The 18,133-nt window shown below is 39.0% G+C and overlaps 1 protein-coding gene across 2 annotated transcripts in view; it reads left to right on the forward strand.

Annotated features, from left to right (window-relative positions):
• CCNY (cyclin Y) overlaps nucleotides 1–18,133 on the forward strand; it is a 127,143-nt gene that overhangs the window by 94,781 nt on the left and 14,229 nt on the right. For both annotated transcript variants that reach the window (XM_010585443.1, XM_010585451.1), the window contains 3 exons: nucleotides 3,180–3,215; nucleotides 7,114–7,171; nucleotides 7,269–7,388. In XM_010585443.1, coding sequence (XP_010583745.1) covers nucleotides 3,180–3,215; nucleotides 7,114–7,171; nucleotides 7,269–7,388 — 214 coding nt within the window. The remainder of the gene's footprint in view (nucleotides 1–3,179; nucleotides 3,216–7,113; nucleotides 7,172–7,268; nucleotides 7,389–18,133) is intronic.

The following is an 18,133-nucleotide window of genomic DNA, read 5'->3' on the forward strand; positions in this document are numbered from 1 at the left end:
CTGTTCATGAGAAAATGCTCAATTGCTAAGCTTTCCTTCCAGTTTTGTGTTTGAAATGGAAATTAATTGCCTCCAGATTCATTTCCTTATTCAGTACAAGGGCACTGACAGTTTATTACACACCAGTGGGGAGCTTTGTATGTGGTGTGCACATGGGCTTACCCTTGGGTGATGTCTCAGATGATCATTTCAGGTTTCACTGGTGCCTTTTTACATTTGGAGAGAAATGAAATTGGTATTTATAAAGTATTGTTCTTTACATTTTGTACAGTAAGAGGAAAAAATGAGAGAACAAATGCTCAGGCATTTTATGCTGTTTGTTATGATTGCTGATACATTTTCTTGAGTTGTTTGTAGGACGATTACCTTGGTGTACTCAAATGCAAAAATTTATTAAGGCAAAATCTGTGCTACAGAGATACTTACGTGAGAGACAAATATATTAAGACTCACACTTCCAAACGAATTTTTAATGTTGGTGGTCACTAAAACTTGTTCTTAATTTTTCTGTTTAAGGAAAAAAAGAGGGGAGTGGAGAAGGGCTTTGCAGTCAGACTGACACCTAATTCCTCATCAGCTGTTTCTGCCTGAAATATAGCCTTGCTTTCCCTCACCTTTCTTTAATTAGTAACTTAAAAATAATTCAGATGAACACTGGAAAAAGATTTTTTGTTTTTGAGGTTTTTTTTCCTCCTGGAATCTCATGCTCTTTTGCTCTAGAATCCTTTGCATGCAGATTTTTGTAAGTGCAGCCTTTTGGGTGGGTTTCGGGTCCCTTTTTGCATGAGAACTGAGGCTGCTCGTGGAAAGAAGAGGTGGGTTCAGGCGGCCGCAGCAGCTGAGAAGTGTTTTCAGCGCGCCGCGGTGGCCAGCAGCAGCCTTGTGAAAGAGGGGACAGAGGGGCAAGCTGGGGAGGGGGGGGAGCAAGGTGGTGGTGGTCTTTGGGAGAGACTTGGGGTGCGTGGCGGGGGTCGGAGCTGTAGGGAGGAAAGGGTGAGCGTCAGGCTGGAAGCGCCGGCGCTGGGTCCGGCCAGGAGGAGTTGTGCAGGGCTGGGGCCAGGCTGCCGGCGCGGGAAGGGTTGGAAGCTGCAAGGGGTCAGAGGGTTCGAAAAGGGGTTGTGTGGGGTGAGAAACTGGACTCTGGCTCAGGAGGCCTCTGGGCGAGGAGGCTTTTCCTCCCCTCCTCTCCTGTCTGGCTGCACATTTAACAGATTTAAGGGTGGGGAGATTGTGGGATTATTGCTTTTGTAGTACAACTTCGTTTCTTGCCCCCGTCCTGGCAGTCTCTGCAGATAAATGACTTGCACATAGGTAAATCTATAAGGGATGTATCCTGGCCAGCTCATGTACTTCTTCTGGGTCACGTCATGCACTGGTGTATTTACAATATTAGTGCATCTACTGGAGATCGGCAGCATCGGTGGGGTGGCCAGGGTAGGGTGATGGAAAGCTCCATAAGCTTCTTCCCTGCGCAGTGAGTGCTAGCTGAACCAGCTTATGAAAAGCGGAATGAAACTTGGATCTGAGTTAATCTATTGCAGCCCTGAAAGACTTTCAGATTCTGATACGGATTTCTAAACAGTAAATATTTTCTAAACTTAATTTGACATTTTGTTGCAGAAGAAACCATATGGGCACCAAGCAGAGCTCTGCACATGGATTCTTGCATCTGCTTTCATAAAGTGAACTGCAGCTGCAAGTGTGTTCCTAGGGCTATAATTTAAAACTGAATTTTTAGGACTAATTCATTTTGTGAATAGCTTTCAGTCAGATGAAATTCATTCATAAATGTGTTTTTTGTGTTCATTGAGGACTGTGTCCCTTAAATGTCCACAGTACACAGTATCTCTTTAATTCCTTAAATAGGTATCTGTAGAAAAAATAAAATTTAAAAAGCATTTATGATCTGAAAACTTCTAATGCAGCCAGGTAAAAGCTATAATGTTCATACAAGGTTAGTAAAATATATTTACTATTAACTAAGAAAAAACATTTTCCACTACGTGGCTGTTCAAAAAAACCCAAACCACAAAAAACCCCAACCAAACCTGAAATAACTGAAAATTCTACTAATGGGTCCAACATATTGTTTTCCTAACACGCAGTATGTCAGTTTTCATGTAAAAATTCTGGAATAAAATTACAGAGCAACCAGTTGACTCTTCTAAAAGGCCTTTTATGGAAAAGGAAAGGGAGGGGGGAATTTTGCATCAGTATGAGACATAAGCATCTTACAGTGAATTACTGACAAGACCAATTGTTGACAAATAGAATCGGTGAACTCCCTGCTCCTTCCACTTTAGCTTTGACTGGGTTTTATGCTGCTGGAACAAGTAGGGAGGGTGCTAGTTCTGCTTTATCCTTCAGTAAAGCTCTATTATGAGTAAAGCATGTGTCGTTCGATAAAGCTGGAGTCGTGAATTGGAAACTGGAGAATAACCATGAGAAGCCATGTCTTAATTTTCTTCAGTCTCAAATGTGAACGAGATCAGTTAGTTGTATACGTAATTAAAATCGTAGCTTTCTGTGAATAAAAGGACACTTTTTGTCTTTGCGCAGAATATAAACAAAGGTACTTTGGTATGTGGTTGAGAACATGGGAAATGCATAATGCAGTATGTTATTCAGGGAGTCGTCTTCCTGAGTTAAAATAAGTAACTTGATGCCATAAGACTGTAGGAGCCTGGTATTTGAGTCTGGTATGTGAGTAACTACATAGAAAGACAGCCAAAAGTTAATGGATTTAAATATAAAATCGTAAGCCAATGGTGATTAAAACATTTCATGTTAGCCTGGCAGCATTAGCAAACAATAAAGGAGAATGTCCAATGCCTGTGATGCTCTTATCTTCGACCTTGGAAGTCAGTAGGAGTTTTATTGTTGACTTTAGTGCAGTAGGACATTAAATGGAAGGTTATGTGCAACTTCGTATGTGGAATGTGAGTATTTTTGTAAGGTACTTTATTGCTAGTGAAAAGGAGGCACTTGGAGTGTGCTGAACAAATACAAAATTGTCTCTTTACAGCAGTTTTCCTGGTATCTAACAGTGAACAGAAGAAAACAGGCTGTTGAGCATACTTTTTGTCATGCATTGTGCTAGGTTTTGAATTTACATGTTAATATGACAAATAATATAATTTGACAGTCCTGAGATATTAACTCTGTATTTTTCTTTACAGTGTAGCTCTTGCAATATATTACCACATCAAAAACAGGTATGTGAATAATGAAATCTTGTACTGAAGATATCTTTAATCAAAACAAATGAACTGCCTAAACCCTAAAAATCCATGCTCTGTTCCTTTCAAAATGTTTTTGGGTAGTAGTTTTCTTATTTCCCATGCTAGAAATGAGAAACGTACTCCTTTGTATTTTTATATATGTTATTTTGCTTAGAAAAATAGAAAATAAGGATTATGTACCACAGAAATCTGGAAGTACAGTTCAGCATTGAAAAACTTTGATTCAGTGTTCGGTTTTATGTGCACTGGGCACTTCTGCATTGTTGCATATGTTGCAATTACATACAGAGAAAACTGAATAGTGTCTTTCAGATTTTTTTTTTTAGCTACATCTTTGTAAAGTTAACTGTGTAAATCGATGATCAGTTAATTTTAATGGATTTTGAAATAAAAACCATTAATTATACAGTAAAAGTGACATTGTGAATAGAAGTAATTCAAGATGCCTCAGAAACAGGGCAGGTCCTGGCTTATCTCTTTTGGTGTAGAATGTTTTAGATCTCTGCTCAGTCAAGTTGATTGAAACTGAATAGAAAATAGCTTCTCTAGAAAGTAACTTGGTACATAAATTAGCTTTCTTCATGCTGAATTGTGCTTTTGTATCTTAAATTCCCCTGTCCTCATGATATGTCACAGTATCATAAAATAGTATTTCCTGACATTTCTAAGGAGAGATTGTATAAATAGTTTAAGTGACTTTTGTGTCCCTGGCTTTTCAATGTGTCTTTTCAGAGAACTTGGTTTAGGTCTTGATCTAACAGGCCACTTACATGTTTTTTTTTCTTCTGGACTGTAAGAAGTCCGACTAGAACAAAAGGAATTACTCCTAAGTTTAAAGTTAAGCTGATACGTCATTCGGGACCATGTTTCAGGTCACTGGAACCCATCACACTTCTTGAAACAAGGCTGACATCTAAAGAGAAACCTTCAGAAGTGCACAAGGGCAGAAATGCTTAGGGCTTGATCCCTGCTGAAAGCTCTTAGAAGATTTTCCAAGACGTCAGTGTGCCTTGGACTGAAATATGGCAATATGTAAAGCAAAAGTTGGAGTGGAATCTTCTCGCAAACTTTTAATCTCATTTCCCAGAAAATGAGGCGTTAGTGATCGTGCTTGGATTACTTGTTTATCCATCTGTGGTTCCCTTTTCCCCCTTTCCTCCATCGTCCCTGGGTTAGTTTGGCTAACTAGTCAATTTTTACTGTGCCTGACTAAAGAACAGAGAGCTCAAAGATAATCAGACTCTAAAGTTTTGTGGAAATAAGTTATTCTTAAGTGCTCTCTTAAGTGTCATGCCAGCTGAGTAAAAGGCTCAGGAGAATGGGGCACATTCAGGACTACAGAGGGTGAGAAACTTCAGTAAGAGCTCACAGTTGAGCAGGAGGAATCCATAGTCAAAGGTATCCAGAGCCAAAGTACACCAGACTCACTTTGTGCCGATTGCCACGGAGCCGATTTCTGTTTGCAGTAAAATATGCCCATTCGTGGTTTTACAGCACTTGATGCAAATTTGACCTACAACTAGTAGACAGAGAGGCTAAACCTTCATAAAATAAAGAGTCCCGTGTCAGCATCTTGAAAACAAATACATTCTGAATGTTATCTTCTTGGGAAACTTGCTGTCTGTCCTTTCCCTTTTGGGATGGAGAGGTGATTTATTCAGGATGAACTGGTTGCTGCTTTTCCCCGCGGAAGCTGCCTGGCGGGTGCGTGCTGTGAACGTGCCCTCTGCCGCGCTCGGGACAGATGGTCTCAGCAGTGATGCCGGAGCAGGCTTGCGTACGTCAATTAACGACTCTGAAATGAAGGATGTGAAACGACTGTTCTGTCTTTGGTCGTCTCTGATTTAGGAACGGAGGGACAACGTGGTAATGGCATTCAGTTGTACTTGCTGCTGAAACAGCAATAGCAAAACATATGTTCTGTTTCCTGGCATTATAGGCGAAAAGGAAGTTAGTTGTTGATGTCTGTGGTAGATTTTAATTCATTACGAGGGGTGGGGAGTAAGAAACCGCTGTAACTCTTATGTAGAGTCAAGGTTGGTTTTGACAGAAAACGAATCAAGCATCTGCTTTGCCAGAGAAGAGTTCAGACAGTATTTAGTTGTTCCTTTTCTCCTGGAGAGTAGACTTAAAACTAAATTACTTCCTAATATTCCAAACTCTCACCAGTCCCAGTTTTTTGAGAAACTATACATGAAATAGAATATTTCTTCATATGTTTCCCACATTTCATTTGATTGTAACATTCTAGTTATCATTCCTTCTTTTCCCAGTGTCCCCCATCATTGTTATATTGATTGGCTTTCTGCAGCTTTTGTTGTGCTTACTTGTTCAACAAGTGGTGAAAGACTACACGTTTGGAGGAATGCATAACTGTTGGTGAATTTGGTAAATAAATAAATTTGCTAAATAAATAAACAAAATAAACCCCAACAAACTAACAATGAAAAATGCTTAGATCAGTTAGTAGATTGTCCATTTTTGAAAGATAACAATGTGAATTTGTTCTAGTGAAGACAAAAACCTCTCAACTCTTTTTTGGTGTAGTAGGTTTTTTGAGGGCAATCAGATGTGCCTTCATACCATGCAGCAGCTACAGCATGAAGAAATAAAATAGGAAATTCTTTCTTTCTCTCTTCTCATTGTGAAGGTCCACAGTTCACTGTAGCACATCAATGATTCCAGTGAGACTACTTCTGCATTAAGATACTAGACTTTTTTTGTAGGGGTAAAAGAGTCTGGCCTAAAATCCTTGCTTATTAGGAATTTTCTAGTAATTATTTCAGTCTGTTTTTTTGTATTAATTTAGGTACTCCTTTTTTTAAAAAAAAAAAAGTGTTTATTTCCAGTGTTAGCAGGCTTTATAGCAGAAAAAATGTCATCTTCAGATGTTGAGTTTTAAATGTTAGCTGCTAATAAATATATTTTGTAGACGTGAATCCACTGTGAAACTCATGTTTGCATGCTCTGAGAGACACGTACGGTTGAGTAAAGATAGAAAACATATTCAGTGGTTTCTCTCTTAAGAACTCTGACCAGAGTACCAGGGACGCTATAAATAAAGATGGGATTGTAATAAGTAGGTCACATGGATGCATCTGTCCAGAAAGTGTCCAGTTCTAACTGGTACTGTTATACCACTCGCTTTTGTGATTGTTAGTGTTCCTGCCAAGATTACACACAGCAAAAATCTTATATTGCATGCTGGATGTTAGGCTTGTGAAGTTGCATCAACTTGCATGCTGATCTTGAGCAACAGGGATCTGAGAGAGAAATAGCAAATAAAACCAATGAATAGGAATATTATTTTGTCTGAATTTTTTGTTGTATGTACTCCTTTTTGCTTACAGAAATCATTAGTAGGCTAGGGTTTTCCAAATAAATAAAAAGGGAATTATGTATGTATTAACTGAAGGATAACTAAAAATAGCGTTGCATATCTGTAAATGTTCATGATGTTGTCAATAAAGGAGGAGGAGGAATTAGGAGATTGCAAGGATTAACATCATGAAGTTAAGAAAAGGAGAGTCCTCAGAAATTCATGCCCTCAGAAAAGGCCTGATTTTATTATAAGTTTATAGTAGTACTTCTTAGGCTGTGAAGAAGCCTTACAGTAGAGAGCACAAAAGCTGTGTATCTTGGACACTGAAAGCTGAAAATTTTAGCATACTTTGTAATATGGATTTCATGTTACATGTGAACCTTATGGCAGAATAGGTCCAACTTCTGTTTGAAAATCACATTTCTGCAGTGTTTCTAAGCACCTCACAGCATGAGGAGTATTGGAGTTTTAACGATACACTTGTGTCTACGAGAGCTGCATGCTGTCATGTTCAGATAATGACACTACTTTGGTTTTAATGCTTTTTAGGGACACAGACGGAAGAATGCTCTTAGATATTTTTGATGAAAACCTTCATCCCCTTTCGGTAAGTTCATCTGCCTCTTCTTCCCTTTCATGTGAACTGTCTTTTCTGTCTGCTTCGTTTTGTTTCAGTCACCTATTTGGAAGTATTTCTTCCTTAGAAATCCGAAGTGCCACCAGACTACGACAAACATGACCCAGAGCAGAAACAGATTTACCGCTTTGTTCGGACGTTGTTCAGTGCTGCTCAACTGACTGCTGAATGTGCCATTGTCACCCTGGTGAGTGTCTGAGAGATGACATCAACCATCTGACAGACCCAGTTCTGTTCTCAAAGCTTGGCTTGGTATGATTTAATAAATCTAGGTGCTACCGGGGATTTTTTTCTCACCATGGAGACCAAGGAAGTTTCTTGATGGGAAGAGATACTACAGGTCATTTTCTTCGGGAGACTAAGTGATGGAAGAAGAGATTGGGTAACGTGCAGCACAAAAGCCGGGGTTACGTCTTGCCCGCACAGAGTGATAATGTTACAGGCTACCAAGGAGACTAATAGAAAATGCAGGTGGCATAAGTGGTCCGAACAGGAGGGAATGTTAAAAGCAGAAAGGCTTCCAGTTTTGGGGGGTTTGCTGTGTATCATTGTAGCTCCCAGCAGAGACTCGGGAACAGCTGTAGGTAATTTGATAGCACTAATAAGAATTGACAGGCACATGAAGGATTCGGTGAGTGACTGGGACATGTTGGTGAGGGCTTTTTTTTACTTTGCACTGTACTTGTCTTTCAGGACCACATCATAGGATTGAACAATTGTACTCAAGGCTGAAGTTTAGCTACTTAAAAATAGTATGACACAAAAGAAGGTTCAGATTTTCAGCTGGTGTGGATCAGCATAGCAATGTGGATTAAAGGAGCTAAAGTAATCTCCACCAGCTGAGAATTCCTTAATTTTCCTGAAGTTTTTATCCTGCCAACTCTGACAAGCCTCTTCAGCTTTCAGGCACGATTTTGGCCATGTTCTTGACTCGGAGATTTTAAAACAAAATGTTTTTTTACCACTACAACATGTGGTTTCATAACAGCTTTGTTATGCACTTTAGATGGAAGAAGGGGAAATTGGAGAAGGTGGATTTTGAAGCCCAGACCTATTCATTTCCTCTGTTAATCTCTCTGCCTTAGCTTCTAAGATTAGTTGGCAGGCTTTTCTCCTTCGGACAGTCAGAATGAATTGCACTAGCCAGTACAGAACAGGAATATGAGAGAAATAGGGCAAGAAACACCCTGCAGTGCTCCACCCTTACATTTTAAACTCTCTACCTAGTTACTTGACCCAGCCATTACTTGTTTTCTGAAATGACATTTTGTCTGTCTCTTTTACATAATTGCACTAAGTACTTGTCCTTCTCCCTTTTCTTCCTAAGTGTTTTCTGCTGGAGGCAAGATATGTTGTGTGAATCAGTATGTTCTTCTGTAATTTAATTAATCTACTGTCAAATACAGTGGAACCTTGTTGTAGTTATCTGTTCTTTGATCTTAGGTTATTTGATCAATAAGGACACTGTTTAGTAGAAAGGAAGAGGGCTTTTTTTTTAATAACAATATCTTCCTGTTATTGCAATGCATGGAAAGTTCTTCCGCACAAATCTTGGTCACCCAGGCATATATTTCAATATCTTTCATTTGTAACTACTTCCTTGCCTCTTCTGGTTCTCATGTAATTTCTCTGCAAGTGACTCTTTTGGTGTGATCTGCAATTAAGTATGAATGTTTTTAACTCATTTTTTATATTACAGAGACAGTTTCCATAGTTGTTAGTGCTTGAAAGCGTAGGTGGCTTGGGTTTTTTACCCCACACAATGGTAACAGATTAGCTGTTTTATAGCCTAGTTCTCAAAGCAGCTGTGCAGATGTTTGCGGATAGATTTGGTGCGGGTGATCAGTGTTACTGTTCTGCTATTCTTGCCCATGTTTTCAGGATAATAGCACCTGCCTGACCCCTCTTTCCAGAAAGCTTCAGAGTTTTTGGATAAATAAGTGTTTTACAAGTATGAAATGCTGCTGCTGCTGTTCTCAGTTTCCTCTGTACTTCTAGATCCCGTTTCTTTATTTCTTAGTGTCATCAGGAGGGGCCCCAGAGGCAAATCGTGTTGTTTCTGAAATGTTCAAATGTGGAGATTAATTTGTTAAAAAGCAATCAACCCTTCCCCCCTCCCCACACTCCTGAAATCTTAATAGTGTTGATATTGCTATTTATGAACCCTCCAAGTGCTTTCAATTTTGATATCCTGTCTGGAGAAGAAGAGAGCAGCGTTCCCTGCTGGAGCTTATGTTTTGCCATAGTCTGGCTGTCCGTCAGAGAGCAATCTGATAGCCCTGTCTGCCACTTGTTCCTCCTGGGAGGGTTGCCAGAAGGCACGAAGTAGGTCTCTGGAGATCACAGTACATTTTGAGCAAGATGCTACAACTATTATCTTTCTTTCACTCACTCTAATTATTTTTAAGAAGTCCTAACCACCTCTTTTTACTGCCCAAGTTATTAACATAGTCTAAGGTGTGTAGTTGAATGCACTCACTGTTTGTCTTTTTACATGCCATTAGCCAGGTAGAAGCAGCAGTTACAATTGGTTATATAGCAGTCTGTATGTTCAGCACAGGAGCTAAGTAAATGTGAAACTCCAGACTGTTAGATAAGCTAGTCTCCAGCAAAAAGCCAGCATTGTGTTGCTTCAAGCACTTAATTAAAATATTTCAATTAAAGGCTCCACTATTACAGCAAAACCAATTTATAATTAAACAAAAAATTTAATTTTCACACAGCCTCCAGAGCTGCCAAGAGATTTCCCATACTGATACGTGAAAAATTAAAATCTCTGGTTGAAACAATTAAATACTAATTCACAATATTTATTTATAAAATAATACCGTAAGAATAAAATTAGTTTTAAGAATTGTATTGCTAATTTAAAGTCTTGCAAATAATGTTTTTGTCCCAGTGAACAGCTGAACTATACTCTGTGACCTGCCTTTGTGAGAAGAATAATACATGTGCTTCTCCCTTGACCCAGAGTATTCCCACCCTTGCTAAAACTGAGAAGTGCCTGCCTCATCTTCACTGTCTCCTCAAGTGCAGAGGTGGCAAGTTGTACTTATGTTAATCTACTAATTGGATAGCAAATAGAAACGTGAACAGGAACATTATCCATACCAACGGGAAAAAAATACAGTGTTTGCATGTCATGAGAATTAAATATTTATGCATTGTTCTTTTGTTCTGTAAAAACAATCCTATTAACTAGACCTGAAGAGGGGAATGTTCCAAGTTTTCTGCTTTGCCTTGGCATGACTTTCTGGGTTTTTTGCAAATAGGCCAAATCTAGGGCTCTTAATATATTTCTGTGTCCATAGTAGTTTCAAAGAGGATATATTTTGAAATTTGCAAATAGGCAAATACGCTAGGTCTATGCTATAGACTGATCAGGTACGGTGATATGTAAATACATAGAATACATGAGCTGACTTATTTCTGTGATGTTCAGAGGGGCATGCTTTTGAAATATGTTACAAAGTTCATACTGTGGCTGAGAGGATTTGATACCGGCAAATTTGAAATTTGAAGTACATAAGAATAAATTCTCCTTATGAAAAACAGGGATTTAGTTAATCCAGCCAGATGTTCCTGAGTTCTTATTGTACTCTTCACCAACTAGGTAGAGAGAGAATATTCTTCAACTGTGTTGTGAAAATTGTAGTTATTTGAGGAGAATTTTTTTTTCTGTGTGTTTGGAGGAGATGAGAAACCTTTTAATTGATTTCCTTTCACGGGGATATTTTTACTTTTAAATGCTGATAAAAGACCTTTTTTCTTTTTTCATATTTCAATTGAAGTATCAAAAATCTGATACTTGTTTAAAAGAAAACAAAAACACAAAAGAAAGTGATCAGAGTCCGTAGAGGCACTTGAGCTGCAGCAGAGGTCCTTTTCAGCTGGCCCAGTATAACGACTGATCCTTATGCGGCTAATAGAAGATGCAGGTTCCTCCGAAGACCTCAGAGTACAAAGCAAAGTACTGTTTATTGCCTGGTTTGTCACTGTCACTCACCATCCAGTGACCATAAGGGATCGTGAGTGTGGTTGGGTGGACAAGGCAAAGCATGGAAGCTGGGCTCCACCTCGTGCAAGGAACCCATGAGAGGAGTTGTCTGTATCCAATATTGTTGGTGTCCACCTTTGTCCTGGGCTTCAAGCGTTCCCTGGGAGATGGCTGAAGCCCACCGCTTTGCCACATCTGAAGAAGGTCTCCCAGGCGCAGAGGGAAGGTCTCTCCACCCGTGCTGTGGATCCCGAGCCCCTTGGTAGCTGACCGTGTGTCACGGTACACTCTGGAGAAGGCCAAGAGGAACAGGGCCTTCGTACTGGTGGGAGCAGAAGACTCAGATTCTGGTCCCTGGTTTTAGGGCTATTCTCATCTTTTGACTGTAGTCTTAACATACAGTACGTGAATGAGTATCATTTAATACTCATAAGTCTCTCAGTCAAGTCTTGCTTTAGGCCTGCTGGGATGTACACTTAATAAAAAGAGAACATTCAATCTGCGGTTGGGAGGGAATTTTTTTTAAATCCCCGAGAGAAGAGGACATTCAGTCAAAGAATGAGTGTCTGTTTTCTGATGCATCTCTACGGGCTTCTGCGTGGGCAAGGAATGAATACTGATCCCAGTTTTAGACTGGAAAGTCGATGTTGCCTAACAGTGTGAGTGTGTTTTATGTGTATTATAGATCTTTGGCTTAAAATGAGTAAATTAGGGGGCAAACCTGGGGATGTGTGACTTTCCTCTCAGTTCCATTAGTGCTTCTTATAAATATCTACAATGGTACTTTGCAGTTGTTCACATTTTCAGAGTTTTGTGACTGTGTTTGTTATTCTTTTTCAACATTTGGTCTCAGAAATAAAAATTGGGTGAGTTTGCAAGGACCATGGTGATGTGATGTCCTTTTCCACCAAATGGATGGCACCAGACCTTTATGGAACATTTCAAATGCCCAGCTGGGCAATTGCAAAGCACAGTTATTTCTGGAGAGTCGTGGTAGGGAACTGGCTGATTCCTTGGAACAGAGCATATGGCAATTTAGTGATTGGATTAGAGCCATAATTTGTCTATATGGGACCCACTACCGATTATATTTTTTTTCCATACAAATATTGTTTTAGTTTCAAGGCATTGTGACACACTGAAGTTTTCTTGTTAAAGAGAGAGAACTGTGATGTGTTGGGATGGAAACTGTCTTCGTTAGTTATTCTGTGCTCCTGCAACTTATAATGTGGGTTACCTAGTGAGTTCAGATGGAGTTTAAATGGGAGAGGGAGGGAATGAGGTTTTTGGAAATACATGTTCATTTGTAGATTCTCAATTATGGTAATTAAAATACCAAAAACATAGTCTCCTTTCTGTTAGTGTAAATGAAGTGAGAAATAATTAAAGCTACTAGAGTTTTCTTGGTAAAATAGAGATAGAATTTGACATAAAGCGATATAAAAACGGCATGAGAAAAGATAATGCTTTGCTTTTGCTGGTGCTCCAAATTCAGAATTATTCTAGTAATGTCAGTGACATTCCTCAGTGATTGCCTGTTTCTTTAGTGTGCTGAGACTCCCACTCAGCCTCCTTGGAGGCAATGCACAACTTCTGACCTCTCCATGTTGCACCACAGGAAACTCTAGTGCTGCAGACAGATATAATCACAGAATAATTTAGGTTGGAAGGGACCTCTGGAGGTCACGTCTGGTCTGGACTCTTCTCAAAGCACGGCCAGCTGGATCAGGCTGCTCAAGGCCTGACCAGTTGAGTTCTGAGTTTCTCCGAGGATGGAAATTTCATAACCTCCATAGATGACCTGCTCCATTTAAAAAAAGAATTAGAGTATTTTGGGTGCTTAGACTGCAACTCCAGTATGATAAGAAGTGTCAGTGGAGTACTGGAAGTTAATGTTGAACAGCTTCAAAATGAAGTAAAAAAGAGAAACAAAACTTCTAAAAGAAGCCATAGTAAGATTTTAATAAAATTTGAGTGTTCTTTTGGATTATGAAATATTGAAATGAAATTATTTGACACTTTCATATTTGGTATATATCCTCCTGAAGGGGGGGAAAAAAAAAGAAGAAATAAACCTTCTCTGGTATTTTAACTTTTCTTTCTACTTGAGAGTATTATATAATATACAAAGTACGCTACAACGTCCTCTGAGATGGAAAAAATGAGATGCTGTTTTGCACTAATTAAAACTAACTCTTCAGTGCTGTCTTTAGTTTCCTGTTTCTTTGAATGGATTTATGTTCTGTTGATTGGGATGTTGTGTAACCAATTCTCTGCTATCCAGGATCATGGGGAGCAGGACATCCTCGCTAACTGGGACAACATTGGATGCTGTGGTTATTATCAGGCACTCGGGAAGTCCAGAGTAGATTCACCCAACTGCAAATAATCACCCCAGGGATTAGTTCTGGCTCAGCAGTGGCCCTGCTGGAGCAGCACTGCTGGAGCTTGGATGCTATTGCTGATCCTGTTAGTTTGTGCCATGTTACAGTTCAGTGTCTGGATAAAAAAAAAACAAACAGGACTAGCGGTAGTAATGGATGGCTAAATGCTTCTCCACTGTGCTATTACAAGTCCAAGTTCTGAGAGTTAAGATCAGAGGCATCCAAACTAGGCCAGCATGGAGTCATTTTGGGTCTGGCAGATTCATGAGCTCGAGATACGTGCTGAAACAAATCGGTTCTGTACCTCTGCTGGACCTGAAATGGCTTTGGAAGCCATTTAACTACATTCCTGTGGTGCTGTATCTAAGCTAATGAACCTCTCTAGAGTTCATTGAACTCGAAGCCAATTTAGGATTATCTATACCCACGGAGTGGTAATTTTATTTAATTAATAGAATTAAATTCTTTTTAATTCAGGTAAATGAATTCTTAACAAAGGAAAATCACCCAATTGGTTTCATTTATGATTAAATAATTTGCTGATACTCCAAGTGTAAAGGTCAATCATTGCAAAATATTGGTGCGAGTCTGTGGAAAGAGGTGGAAAATAATAATCCAATATTGCTCTTCTGAAATCTTGACTCTGTGCAGTGTATCTTCTGATGTGTGCTCAAGTTATTAAAATGTCTCCAATGAGCTGCAAGTGTTATCCATCAAAGCTGGTTAGACTGACAGTCATGTAAAGCCATGTGGTTCATTCCCAAACAGAGTCTGATACCTCCATTATTAGCCTACTGAGGTGTTGAGTTTGTAAGTAAAAACATATTGATGGACCAGTGTTCATTGGTATTTTCCAGATCAGAATTGCATTTTCATTTCAGCTAGGAATTGAATTACGTTACAAATGAGTTTTGAAGATTGTAGTGTTGTTGGTATTAAACCTGAGTTATACTTGTTCTTTGCAAGCTGGGAAAAATTCACAATGATATGTTGTTTGAAGCTGCTGAGAGTTTCTGCTAATGTCACATCAGTTACTTTATTTAAGACTATTTAAATAGTCCTGTTATTGTTCTGTAAATAATCTAAAAGCATACAGTCATAGAACTAAGTGGGTAATGATAGGTGTGATGAAGATGGCTCTTGGAAGCTATTAAAGTGTTTGAGGAGAACTAGGTGTTGAATTAAGGCAGAGTAAATCTGTTGTCTTTTTGGAATTCAACTTCTGAATGTTTTGTAGAGAAGTGCTCAAAAGTTTTGCCACAAAAGCTTACTTTCAGAAGAGGCACTGCAAAGGATGAATTTAATTGAAAAGTAACATTGGTATAACAGCTTCAATTTGTTTTAAGCTTTAGTTCCATTCTTAAGCATGGATACAGCTGTTAAAAGTGGGTGGAGGCAAATCATGGCATTTATTTTAATTTATGTCTTCTAGATACTAAAAGCTCATTTTACCTTTTATTAGTTCTGTTTCTATAAAGGAAGGCCTGCTGAAATAATGCAGAGGAGATGAGGTTTTTCAGACTTCTGTTTAAAAAACAAAAAAAAGGCGTTTCTCATATTGTTGCTTCTGCATTTTTTGGTCTTTTGACATAGAAGTAAATTTCTTCCAGCATTCTGGGATGCGAGTTACAATATTCTTTTCTACAATGAGCTTTTAAAATTCAGCTTTATAATATGACTTTGCAGCAGCTAGTCCTAAAAAACATGTAGAAATTGTTTTGCTTTTCAAAATTAAGCCAGTGAAATTCATTGCAACGCACAAATATACTGAACCGCATAGAACACAGTCTGATACAAACCCCATATTTAAGAAAATGACCTGTGTTTAAGACACTGTTCAATGTATAGGCATAATTCCATACAAATGGCAGTTCCATATGTCACACTTACCATTGCAGGGTCAACATTTTCAGTGATGTATTTTATTTTCTATTTTTTTAAATGAGGTGGAGCATGCCTGCCTGCGTGTGGGAAGACTCGCTTGCTTTTGCCAGCAAAAGCAGGTGGTGTTCTCCCACCAGCCACGAGTTTGTTTGGGATGAGTAGCATAGTCACTAACTACCCACCAGCCTTCTTCAAACGGGCTGAGAGCCACCTGGCCCTTCTCCAAAAGTCTGTACTGATTCAGCACATCTTTGCAGCAGCCAGAAGCGTCCCCCTTCAGTAGTGCAGGCTGCCGAGTGCATGGCAGACTCTGCCTCTCCTTTTTACTCTGATGTCCCATCAAAGTCAAAATCTTGGTCCTTGGGCTGTTACCATGGCCTAGGCCTAATATATTGAAATGCTCTGAGATGAAAACAGTGGTCAAGAGTTCTATTTGTGAGGAATAATGAACTTTCTCACGTTTGCATAGGAGACAGAGCTCACTTGGCTCTGTGTATACTGCTGTTAGGAGGATGCTCTACATCAGTAGGGCAAGAGCTCAGGTATGTACCAGCCTAAATTTCACAATCTGCAGTCACCTGGTTCTCTCCAAATTAGAGCTAGAGAGAGCGAGCTAGAACAAAGACTCTGTGTGTGACTGAGTGGGCTTGATTGAAAGTTGAAGAGCTACACTAATGTGAAAGCATAGGCATATTTTTGGGTGACAAGTCCTAGATTACAGTGAATTTCCACATTAGCGGAGGACCTTGAGAAACTTTTACAGATGTTTGCTGCAAGAAGTCATCTTGTTCTTCTGTCTTCTCTTACTTGAACACATACACTTAAAACCTAAGACTGCGTCAGGGAGGCCACAGCAAGTGAACAAACAAAATGGTCTCTTTTAAGGCATTTTCAAGAAAGGAGCCAGAAGCCACACTAAGCACCTTTCTCCTGGCAAGGTATTTATCATCTTCAGTTTTATCAGAAGATGATACAGAGCCTCACTCCAACAAACCTTATGTCTGGAATTAAGCCCAAGTTATCACCAAGGACTCAAGGGTGATTGATTATTCATGTCCTTCAATATGCTATTGGAAGATACTCAAATATGGTAATGAAGGTAGTATAAGAATAGTGTCTTATCAAGCTCCTAGTTAATTTTTAAAGCTGATTTCTCAAGTATGTGCTGGTGGGAAGGTACTAGCAAGTTTATGCTCCCTTTTTACTTAGATGTAAATTCATCTGCTCAAGGTATAAGTTCATCTGTCATGAATTATTCTCCTTTATGTCTTTCCTTGCAATATCATTCTTATCTGTTCTTATCAATTTACTTTTTCTTCTCTGAACACGTATGCATTTGAGCCCACAACAGAATCCTTACTTGGTTTTCTTTTTTGTTTCTTTTTTCTCTCTCTGAGCTAGAGCTGCACATAAGAAAGGGTACTATTTTCTGATTTTTGTATGCTTTGTGTATCTATAGCTGTGGAGTATTCATTCAAAACTGTTAAAACTGTGTGTGGCAAGTTGAAATTTAAGAGGTTTTCATTAGCAGTTGAGGGTCAAATTCAGCACTGATGTAAAGCAAATGAAGTTCATTTCGTAATTTGAGTGGCATGGTACTATGGCTTCCATACACTTTCTGCTTATGAAGCTCCCTGCATCAGCAAGGTGTGTTACTCTATAAAGAAGTCTTCTGCTTCCCGGGGACAATTCCAGGGAATGGTGTTTGTTCATAATTCAAGGAGCAGTTTTGCTTGTTAAGTTGAACAAGTTTGTGCAATATAGTGTGTAAGGGTGTTGTTTACACAGGCTGCCTGGAAAGCAAAAGGCAGCCTTTTAAATAGAACCATCAGGTAGTACAAACTCTGGTGAGATCCATATGCCACCTTTTTACTGAGCTTTGTGTTTCTGTGGTTTTATAAGTATTACTGGGCCACTTAGAGGAGAGGTGAGTCCTTTGAGTCTCCACCACTCTTCCCACCTCACCCACTTAGACACTTTTTTTTCAGTTTCTGTCTTGAACCCTTGCCTTGGAGTGACCACTTGCTTATTTTTAGGGACTTAATTTTAGTTTCTCAGAGCATTTAAATGGTGCTGTTTATTTTGGACTCATACACCACTTGGAAAGCCTTCATAGGCAAAACTCCCAATACCAAATTTTATACATCAAAATCTTTCAGAGTGATGCTCTAACTAATGGGCTTGACACATAATTTGGGATTTGTGATTTTGTACTTAAATAGTGGTTTGCCTTCCTTATGAAGGAAAATAAATTTTTGAACAATTAGTGATATTTTGTTTTACAGTATTATAGTGTTACGATTGTCTTCAGCGTCAGAATGGCAGATGGGCAAATCATAGCTAAAGAAGAAATGTTGTTTTCAGGAGCCTGGCATCTGGCCTCTTGAAAAAGTCAGCTTTAGTTTTGTGATATCTTGCTACCTATACGTTTCTTATTTTTTAAGAAAAAACCTGAAAAATCAATGGTTTTATCTGAAGGTCTCATGCTGTAAATATTCTGACTTTACAGCTGAGTATAAGTTTGTTTTCACAGAGATTTTTTAATGTTTATTATGCCTGTCTTTTTGTGCCTAATGACATAGATTGAGTTCAACAAAGTGTCTAAAACAAGATTAAGGTTAATTCCCCATTAACACAAGAAAAATAGAGAACCCTTTGGGCAGTGAG

This window comes from Haliaeetus leucocephalus, unplaced genomic scaffold (assembly GCF_000737465.1).
Source record: "Haliaeetus leucocephalus isolate CR32 unplaced genomic scaffold, Haliaeetus_leucocephalus-4.0 Scaffold0, whole genome shotgun sequence".
Taxonomy (NCBI): domain Eukaryota; kingdom Metazoa; phylum Chordata; class Aves; order Accipitriformes; family Accipitridae; genus Haliaeetus; species Haliaeetus leucocephalus.